The sequence below is a fragment of the Corapipo altera genome, unplaced genomic scaffold (assembly GCF_003945725.1).
Source record: "Corapipo altera isolate COAL_440 unplaced genomic scaffold, ASM394572v1 110, whole genome shotgun sequence".
In the NCBI taxonomy this organism is placed as follows: Eukaryota; Metazoa; Chordata; class Aves; order Passeriformes; family Pipridae; genus Corapipo; species Corapipo altera.
Window position 1 is genome coordinate 2,146,486 of NW_020884960.1, and position 11,071 is coordinate 2,157,556.

General features: G+C 46.0%; 1 protein-coding gene across 1 annotated transcript; it reads left to right on the forward strand.

Moving 5' to 3' along the window:
- The first annotated feature begins 1,349 nt into the window (after positions 1-1,349).
- SRSF6 (serine and arginine rich splicing factor 6) lies at positions 1,350-6,115 on the forward strand. Its single transcript, XM_027664062.1, has 6 exons — positions 1,350-1,647; positions 1,834-1,982; positions 3,266-3,393; positions 3,584-3,792; positions 4,401-4,490; positions 4,606-6,115. Exons 1-6 carry the CDS (start codon positions 1,541-1,543, stop codon positions 4,967-4,969), a joined length of 1,047 nt encoding a protein of 348 aa, XP_027519863.1. The 5' UTR covers positions 1,350-1,540; the 3' UTR covers positions 4,970-6,115.
- Positions 6,116-11,071: the final 4,956 nt, after the last annotated feature.

Genomic DNA, 11,071 nt, shown 5'->3' on the forward strand with positions numbered 1-11,071 from the left:
AGTTACAGCCAAGGCTGCTCAGAGAAGTCCCTAAATGGCCTTCTCTTTCTGGGCCCCAGGCTGGTCCTAACCCAGCCACCAAGCAACTCAAGGTGAGAGAAGGACAGAGAAAGAAGAAAACAATGTGAAAAACACATCACTGACTATGGGGGACGAACAGTGAAAAAAGGGCAGGGGTGTGAGAAGAAAAGATTTGCAAATGGCTTGAGCAGGCACTGGAGGGGTATATGGCACCCAGTGAGGAGGCACCTTGAAGATCCTTTATTCCTCCTCAAGGATAGAAACAGAAAAACAAAACAAAATGGTAAGACACTAATATGAATCCTCTGTCCCTTTCCATGTGGCCTCAGCAAATCTCACTCTGTTGCCACATGCCAAGAGCTTTGAGATGTTCCACCAGAGAGGCCTTGTGCTCACTCCTGCTCAGTATGGCCCTGAGCTGAACAGGCTAGTTGTCATCCACTTCCAGGGATGTTCTCCCCAGAAAAGGCAGTGATGTAAACATCAGCTGTGGGCTGAGAGCTTAGAGACTGCATGGACTTGACCTTGCCATGAAGAACTTATTTTTCCTTGTTGGAATGGGGAAAGGAATTCCTTATACTTAGAGGCACAGATGTTGAAATGAGCATGATCGACTATGGGAGAGCAGCTTTTATGGGCTGCGAGGAAAACACTGAAGGGCAGATCATTGGAGAAAGGCAGTTCCTTAAGGCTCTGATCCTGAAGAGCATCCACTTGCAGGGAAGCTCCAAAGAACAGGCTGAGCTTTCCTCCTTATCCTTGAACTTCAGTACAGGTTTGCAGTTTTCACCAGTCACGGGATGGTTTAGCAAGAATGACTAACTGGGTTGTTTCCAGTGAGTCTTACATGCGGCTCCGTAGGTGCCAGCACAGACAATTCCAAACCCCCATATCAAGGGTTTTTGAATTTGAGCCAGAGAATTGTTACCCTTTGGGGAGAACAGGAACAGAAAATAACAGAATGCAGCTGTAGTGGGAAGAGAAGCTTTGGGATCAGGCACTAAAACCTGCAGGTATCTCAAAGTAGACACAAATGACTTAAACAAATGGATTATTTTACATTTCAAGTCTTTGGCAGAATTCGTCTTTCGTTTCCGGGGGGAGGGGGGCGCGCACGCGCGCGCAGGACCCGCACATGCGCAAAGCCGGCCGCGAGTCTCGCGCGCCCACGGGACCCCGCCCGCATCCCCGCGCGTGCCCGCGCAGCGCTCAGCGGCCGCACCGCTAGCGCGCGAGTGCGCGCACGCGCGTTCCCTCCGCCTGCCGCCCGCGCGCAGCAGCGCGTTAGCGCGGTGACGTCACTCAGGCCCCGCCTCCCCCATATAAAACCGGCGGCGGGCGGCGGGCGCCATTGTGGTGCGCCAGGCCCGGCCGAGGGGAGCGGGTTCGCTGCGCCTTCGCCCCTCGCGCCGCCAGCGCTCGCTCGCTCCCTCCCTCTCCCTCTCTCTCTCTCTCTTCCTCTCCCCTTCCTGTTCCTCTCCTTTCCCTCCCTTCCTCCCCCTCCCACCCCGCCGCGGATATGCCGCGCGTCTACATAGGCCGCCTGAGTTACCATGTCCGGGAGAAGGACATCCAGCGCTTCTTCAGCGGCTACGGCCGCCTGCTCGAGGTCGACCTCAAAAACGGGTGAGCACCGTCCGTCCGTCCCTCCCGAGAGCCCAGGGCCCAGCCCGTCCATGTCGCGGCCGCTGCCGCGTGGCGCCGGCACAAGATGGCGGCGGGGATGGGGGAGCGGGGGGGCCACGACACCGACCCGGGGCAGCGTCACCGTTCCTCCGCCGCCACCTGACTGGGCCCTTGTCCTACCCCCAGCTACGGCTTCGTGGAGTTCGAGGACTCCCGCGACGCCGACGATGCCGTGTACGAGCTGAACGGGAAGGATCTGTGTGGGGAGCGGGTGATCGTGGAACACGCCCGCGGACCCCGCCGCGACAGGGACGGCTACAGCTACAGCAGCCGCAGTGAGTCCGGGCCCGTCCCTCCCCGCGGGGCGAGGGGCGGCGGCGGGCAGGGGCAGGGCCGGGGGCGAGGGAGGCTCGGCTGGGACCGAGCCCCGGGGCTGGAGGGGTCGCTAGCGGGGGGTACCCGGCGCACCGCAAGGGCTGCAGCGTTTTCCCCGGCACCAGCGATGCGCTCTGGTATCCCGTAGCGCTTCTGGCCGCGAAATCGGGGCCTTCTAGAAAGGGTTTGATCGGTTGATTTGGAGGCTCCGGTATTGGGAGCGTTTAGATGTTACAGCGATGTTGCATCAGTAGTGTTAATATATAAATATGGTTGCGTAATTGGGGGAGAATCGCTCAGCTGTGAACTTTCATGTGAATGTTTCAGTTGGGTATATGGGAGGGGCGGGGGGAGGTTTTGGAGCAGGAATCTGTTGTGCTAAGGGGTGGGTGTTGTAAATATTTCAATGCTCAGCTCACTCATGTAAGGTGCTTGAGTGAGCTCTGTAGAGTTTAACCGACCTAGTACTGTAATAAAGAGTACTAAGGTTGATTTTTTTAATGGTTTCTGGAAGCGTGGTGTTGGGGGGGGGGGGAGGGTTCTGTCTTTTTAAGAAAAAATCAAATGTATGTTGTTTTAAAATTGTTGCATGTTCAATTCAAACTTTTTAACAAGTCCTTGATGTTTCAATTTAAAAGTGACCAGTGGGGCTGAGGCTGTGTCCACTGAGGCTAAGATGACTGCCTTTCCTGGCCATGGCTTTTCCATACATTGTGTGACCCTTGCCCTATGACCCTTTGGCTGACCTTACCGGAAGCCATGACGACAGCAGCCTTTTGCCATTAGACGCAGGGTGATGGTGAGGATTCCAAGGGTTAGACAAAACTGGTTAAACTGAACTAGGTGACTGTTACCTTGCGTGTTTTGTGGCCAAACCACCACCAAAAACCTCATACTGTGATGTAAGTACTTAGTGTAACTAGTAAACGTTTTTGTAAAATGTAGAAATGCATGTAATCAGTTAAGTTTTATATTTTACAATGTTCTGTAAAATAAAACTTAGCAAGGTGAATCTAATAAGGAGCAGTCACTCTCTAACAGATCTTAGGAGCACAGACTTGTAGGATTTTAGTCTGTTTGATTTGCCATTAATGTAGATTATGGCAAAATTGCAAAGTTTGTTGGAGGCTTAGAGAAATAAAGTCCTACTCCAGTAAATATGACTGTTAAACTAACTTTTTCAGAACATTGACCTTTTGTCATGCTAGGGGACGATCTAACTTTGTTTCTTTGTACAATCAAGGTGGGGGTGGTGGCGGATATAGCAGTCGCAGACAATCAGGACGAGATAAATATGGACCACCCGTTCGTACAGAGTTCAGACTGATTGTTGAAAATCTTTCCAGTCGCTGTAGTTGGCAGGATTTGAAAGTACGTATTGATGTTCGAGCCTGTTGTGACAAGCAGAAAGCAATAGCTTCCTTTAATAGCAATGTTGATATTGATAATGAATTAGAAGTAATTGAAAACTGTTTGTACATGGATGTTTGCATGCACTAAGTGCTGCTTGCAGAGCCTCAGCCTGTGGTGTGTTCTGTAACTGTTCCTCTGCTCCCCGAAGGATTTCATGAGGCAAGCTGGGGAGGTGACCTATGCAGATGCTCACAAAGAACGTACGAATGAAGGAGTGATTGAATTCCGGTCATACTCGGACATGAAGCGTGCCCTGGATAAACTGGATGGCACAGAGATAAACGGCAGGAAGATCAGGCTCGTTGAAGACAAGCCACGCTCAAGCCATAGGCGATCCTACTCTGGCAGCAGGTCAAGGTAACTCTCCAAACATGTCAGTCACTGGATCAAGACACTCAGAATGGGAATAGGTACCCTACCTGCAGTAGTCATCTTCAGCTGATGCGATAGTTATCTTCAGCTGATAGTTTAGGAATAGGATGGGGCCTGAGAAGGTAGAAGGAATTATTTTATGCAATACAGCAAAGCCAGGTTTGAGCAGTTTTTTCACATGGGAAACCTCAGATATGATTAACTGATGGTACATTGAGTCTGGGTGGGTTAATAGTGTGTATTGGTGTGGCCATCCTTGCTCTTGAGAAGTTCTGTAGCAGCTTTTCTCTGTTAGATTATGCTACCAGGTAGCGTAATGCATTAGATAAATGTGGGAAGAGATTCTTCCCTGTGAGGGTGGTGAGGCACTGGCACAGGTTGCCCAGAGAAGCTGTGGCTGCCCTATCCCTGGAAGTGTTGGATGGTGCTTTAGCATCTGGTCTTAGTGGAAGGGGTCCCTGCCCATGGCCAGGGGTTGGAACCAGATGATCTTTGAGGTCCCTTGCATCCCAAGCCACACTATGACTCTTCTAGATGATGCAGGGCACACGAGGCACAGAAAAAGGGGCAAAATAAATTTTGAATGTTTGTAGGTCACGGTCCAGGAGACGATCTAGAAGCAGAAGTCGGAGAAGTCGGAGCAGCCGCAGCAGGTCCCGTAGTGTCTCCAAAAGCCGTTCGCGGTAAGTGCCACAGTGTTAACACTGTCAGTACAGGGACTGCTGCTCACTGACAGATATTTACAGGCACTGTAAGTACACTTCAGGTCACACAGAATAAACTGTCTCTCTTTAAAAGATCTAAATCCAGGTCACGAAGCAAAGACCGCTCACGTTCCAGATCCAAAAGCAGGAAGTCCAGATCAAAGAGCAAATCGAAACCCAAGTCTGACAGGGGTTCACGCTCTCACAGCAGATCCAAGGAGAAGTCTGAGAAGTCTCGGTCCAGATCGAGGTCCAGGTCTCGCTCTCCCAAAGAAAATGGTAAAGGCGATGCTAAGTCTAAGTCCAGGTCAAGGAGCAGGTCTCGTTCCAATTCTCCGCAGCAGCAGCCATCTGCCAAGGCTCGTTCTGAGTCACCACCCAAAAGAGCTGCGTCCAGGTCCCGCTCTAGGTCCCGTTCAAAGTCTCGCTCACGAACAAGATCTAGTTCAAGGGATTAGAACTAGAACTCTCATCTTGCACACTATTATGGAACATTTTCCTACCTGTCAGGCCATTAGTGTTATGTTAGTACTTCAGAGGCTGTTTTTTTCTCTTACAGGATTGAATGGCCTAAGAATTAAGTCATGAGGCATAAAGGTTTAATTTGTATCCCAAATTTGGCAATATGAGATGGGATGGTGGTACAAAGCAGGGAAAGTCCCCCTTTTGTAGAAATTCAGCTGAAAGTTTGATTTTATAGCAATTCTGCAGGAGTAACTTGAGTACTCTTAAATGCAAAGTGGTTTTTATATTAAAAATAAACTGAATATAAACAGGCTAAAATCTGGGCTCTTTTGAAAGTATCCTTTTTTTCTTTTTTTTTTTTTCATTACATTAGAGCTATGGGTTTCATTAGCTTCATAGGTTTCAGAGTGCTGCCAAAGGCAGGATTGCCTTGCTGGGCAGGTCACACAGTTCTCTGGTTTATCATAATTTTGGAAACAGACCGCAAATTATATAAACCAGTAACAGTAGTAGGAAGATTTTAGACCAGCAATAAACTCAAGTTGGAGGATTTATGTTGTACCTTAACTTGCCAAAAGAACATTCCCCCCATACTGTGACTGTATTAAAAGTAATAAGGGTACTCTGGAACCTGTATCCTACAGTATTGCTGAAAACCCCTTCATTTCAGACTTGAAAGAATTAAAGCTTTCTGGTGTTTTTTGCTTGAATATCAAGTGTCATTGTTGTCATACACAGAGGTGTTTCTTGGCTGTGGTCCAAGTCACTAGTGTGTTGTATGGTTTGTCAGCCTCTAAATCTCTATTGGATATGAAACCCAAGTAAAGAAATCTGTCTTCCCACCCCTTTGACTCACTGACATTAACGTTTTGCTTCAGACTAGAACTATAATCCTCTTGTGTGTAGGTCTGAACTTTATTGGAAATGTAATCTCTTGGAGCTAGAGTTCTAGTTTTAACAAAAGCTTTGCTAAACCACAGTTGCCAATTCACTTAAATTGTGGAATAGGACTGATCCCAAAAATTCCCCTTTATAGCTACAATGATTTTTGTAAGATGCAGTAGCAAACATTAGAACTGCCTTGTACTCTTTATACAACGTGTAGTTTGACTTGTATAAAATTAAATTGGTGACTCAAACTCTTGTGTTCATTGCAGTGTAATGGGATTCTTGTTCTGCCTCGTGCTGGGGAAGTCACAATTTATTTTGCTGTTGTGAAGAAACTAGTTTAGTGAGAGACTTGGTAGCTCTTGAAATGCCCTTGACCTTGTGCTTGAGACCACCATGAGCTCCTTCTGTCCCAGTTAGTCACCTGCTCCTTTGTGCAGATGTGGCTGGGTGTGACAGCTGCATCTCTGGTTCCAATTCACACATCTGCCCAGAGGAATTGGGTCAGGCATGAGGCACATGTGAAGTCTGACTTGATGCCCATTTTTCTCTCCTGGAATTGCTTGGTGATACAAAAAATTACCTTAAGATTCAGTTTCTTGCCTTTTTCAATTGTCTCTAGAAAGCTGGACTTTCTTGCAGGTGAGTATCCATACTAGCGCCAGAATGGAGGAGGGCAGTCACATTCCTGGAACCTGAAGTGAATCCATGCCTAGTGTTGCCATAAGGTCGGGTTACTGTTGCTTTTGCATGGTATACACTTCTCCGTGCTGTTTTTATCTCAAGAATGGAAAAAAAACAACTGGACTTGAGCTGCCAGACTGAGCTTCCCTAGGATTGTTAATACAACTATGGAGCCTGACATAATTCTGGCATGGCTAAACCAACACTTCTGAGTACTTGGTACTGCAGTGTTGCCTGCATGACTGGGGGATTAATTTGTGATAAGGAAATTTTGTTTTAAATTGAAGCTGTTTTAGTGAAGATGGTGCATTTTTAGCTTAATGACTAGAAAAATTGTTTTGCAGTCTTGATCACTGCAGGTGGTACCTCTGGCTTTGGATTTCAAACAGGAGGGGAGTACCAGGGGTTTCCTGCAGAATTCATACTGTGAGAAGAAGGTTAATGCAGACTTACAACGTAAGCTACACTTGAGGAAGTATTTGCCTCCCTTAAACCTACAAGTATTAAGCTGCCTTGGTTTTACTTACGCTGATCATGGAGTAGGTCAGACTTGAAGGAGAACTGCTCCTCTGTGTGAAACAGAGCTTCATGGAAAACTGTTCCTCTAGTAAAATACACACCGCACTCCTCAAAAGAAGCATTGAGCTCAGACCTCAGCAGATTGAAAGATACATGTGTGTATTTCCAGTATCTCTCTCTGTGGTAACAAGATGTTGACAATTACTTTTTTTTTGCACGCACATATACAAGTAAACCTTTGTTTCTAAAACTGACCCCCAGTGTAGACCTGAGGATATCTTGGCCTTGGAGTGGCTGTGAGCACCCCAGCCTTATTCAGCACTGCAGAACGATGGCTCTTAACAACCACACTCAGCTTTCTGAGATGAGGTTGCTGTGACAATGGTCATGTTTGATTGAAGTCCTCTTTATGCATGAATTGCAGGGAGGGACTGGATTGGATTTAACCAGCTTGCCTGAAACTCCTTTAAATATCAGTATTGTGTTACTGGAACCACATTCACTGTCTTCCTTGGCCATGCAAAAGACAAACAGCCCCTTAGTGTGCAAAGGAAGCAGGGGTTCCTTGGCATGACTTATGTCCTTTTGGATGTGTTTCCTCTGGAAAGCCAGTAGGATTTTGGTAGTGCCATATCCTGAGCCAGCACAGTTAAGTGAAAGGCTTGTCAAAACGCTATAGAGAATTTGCCAGCAAAACCTAAACACCCTCAGCATTCCAGCTCTGTCAACACAGTTTTTTTGTAGGAGTGAAACGCTCTGGGGCTAATGTGTGTGAGCACAAGTGGTATTATTCCTGACATCTCTTTTGGGTTTTAAAACTGGATTTTGATAAATTTCATAGAATGGTAAAAGACTAGCAGACTTGTATGCTGGCTGTTTTTTGCTTTGTCTGCAGCAGTAGCAATACTCAAGGACAAAACCATCTGGAGTTGCTCATATCTCAGTTTTTAACCTGATCCTGGAGCCAGCTTTCTGGGAACATGCTTCAGGGCTGGGCTACCTGACTTTTTTTTTTATTTCTAATTTTTTGCATCAACGTAAGTTTGTCCTTAAAAAGACAAAAGAGAAACATGCCTTCTCATAAAATATGGGGGGGCAAGATTGACAAAACCCTAGTGTCCTGTAGCAAATTGTGAAGGAGAAACCAACACTACTGTAAAAAACAAACAAACAAAAAACCAACCAAACAAAAACAAACAAACAAAAAAGACTTAGAAACTGGGGCTGTATTTGCAGTCTGGTCCCGGCCTTTTCTGGTATTTGGAAAAGCATCCCATCTTGTATTTTGATTTTTGACATAAATGAAGTTTCATCCTTTAATCTTAGAACCACAAACTGGTTTGAGTTGGAGGGACTTTAAAGATCATCTTGTTCCACTCCCCTGCTATGGGCAGGGGCATCTTCCATCCCCATCCAACCTGATCTTGGACACTTCCAGGGATGGAACATCCACAACCATTGTTCAATTCACTTTTTATTTGATTCTACATCATGAAGAGCATGGAACAGTATGTTGTCTTGCTGTAAGGAAGACCACAACTTCTTTGATTAACACTAAAGTGTCACTTTGCAATATCATGCTTGGAGTAGAGCTGAGTGGCTGGAGTAGGTGACACTGCTTTTTTCTACTATAACATTTCTACCTCTACATTTTGTGGGTTTAGAGTCCATTTACAGCTGGGAGATTACTCTGTCCCTAACCCAGATTGTAACTGCCTTTGGATGAGCAGTGGGGATGAGCATTTAAAACATGATTCTTTGATTTATTATTCACACATGGAATAACTTGAACTATTTCCGATTCCTACTTGAGTCTAGTTCAGGTTGGCACTGTAACGTCCACAAAGCAATTTCATACCATCAAAGAACAAAAGCTGGGAAAGAAGGAACTTGGCTCAGGAAATCCCAACAATTAAGCTGAACTGCTGTTCAGAATGTCCTTGAAAGGTGGTGCAGATGTTATGACAGTTAAAGATGCATCATAAAGTTGTGGTTGAGGGTAGAGTTCATGCTACACCATCAGCAGCTCTTTGCTGTGTCCTTGGCGCTTTGTAAGGGCTGTTTAAGGTGAACAGGAACATGGTACTTTGAAAGGTGAGAAGCAAAACTAACACAAACCAAAAAGCTAACTAAAGCTAACACACATTGCTGTGTATAGTGGCAGCAGTTCAGGCATTTTAACTATGTGTGCTTGGAATCATAACAATCTCTGTCACACCGTGATCAGCCCTTTTCCCCCTTTTCTTTTGTGGTTAGGTAGAAAGGATCAAATGGCAAAATGCAGGCTCTTAACTCTCATGGCTTCTTCACACAGTATTATTTTGCCAAATGTGTGTGTAGATACCAGAGGGGAAGTTTCAGCTGTTCCATAATCCAATTAAAAAATGGCAATAGATAAGCTGCTCTGAAGTGGCTCATAAACTTCTGCCCTTTTAGCAATGTCTGTCACCGCCAGGGCTAAGTTGGATGCACATAGGTGTGTTTCTGTACAGGAAGGAATGGAGCACAGCAGCTGGTATGATCCGTACCACTGAAAAAATACTGACCATAGGAAGATGTCTATAGCTCATGCATGACATAGGATGTACTTCACAACAGCTTGTACTCCTACTCAAATTTTGGGCTTGAATCTGTGTGATTCTCTGACTCGAGGGCAATATCCTTTTCCTCTTATTCACAGAAGGCGAGTTCTGCAGGCTTGTCTAATTTAGAGTATCTACAATGCTCTTTTTTACTCATTTTAAAAGCAAAAGCTTAAGTGTTACTCCAATGTTTTACCTTTGGGTAAGAACTGAGTACAGTGATTTCAGTCCAAAATACTGAAAATAGTGGGGGGAAAGATCTCAGGTGACACCAGGATTGGAGGTGACTGGAAGATGCAGCCTGTGCTGTCATGTAGGTGGAGTTGTAGGGGGAATTACTTATGTAATTTTTTTACTGGTGTGTGCAGCTCCTGGAACAGGATTATCCTGTACATGTGAATAAGAAGTTGGTGCTGTTAAGTCAGCAGGTGGTAAATAGATCACAGCTCACCTGCTTGGTGTGACCACAGCGCACAGCTGCACTCGGGCAAGCTGCTGGGTGAAAGCAATGCTTCCTCTAGAATTGAGTACAGTGCCAAATGCTTTCCCTGCACAGTGTTTGTGTTCCTGATTCTGTTTAGCATCAACACAAGAGGAAAATAATACAGCAGGTTGTGATCACAGTGGAGCAACAGGGATGCTGTACAATTAACCTGGGGGGTAATGGTGGGGTCCAACAGCATCTCCTGTTCTGCTCAACTCTGGTACAAGCACAGAGTAAGTGCTGACAGTAACTGGGGAGACACAAGAAAACTTCTGAGAGCGCCTCTCCACTTACCCACCTGGATCTATTTGCTGACAAATAAAACTAATTGGTCTGTGACTGAAAGTATAATCCACCATTTGCCACAATTTAGGTGTCACCTGTGTATGTGTGACAGCCCAGACCAGAATAGGTTTGTTCTCCATACACTACCTCACCCTGGAAAGCATGAAACTGAGGCACAGGATTGCAGTGACCTGTCCACTGGGAATAAAAGCTGTGGATGGCAGCAACTTCCTATTGCTTCATGTTTTATGAGGTCTCTATCAGGCTTTTGGGTGAAATGAGCTTGGGACATGACTGTGGCTGAGGACAGGAGTGACAGGCACTAGCACGTCTGGATGCTGCTATCCCATAAGTAGCAGAATGCACGGGGATGAATCCTGACCAAACAAATCCTGGAACAGCACAGCCCTGCTGCACTCTGCACACATTGGGTCTAGTGGGATTAATGGCATAGCGGAGTTGAATAATACAGGTCAGAATAAGTTAAATAAGAAAAGCATTATGAAGAGCTAAATTTAAGGAAACAAAAGTTCACAGAATCACAAGTAGAATAACTCAAGCTGGAGGGGACCCATAAGGACCATTGAATCCAATACCAAGCCCTGCTCCTGGCAGGACCACTTAGAACTAAATCATAGGACTACGAGCATTGT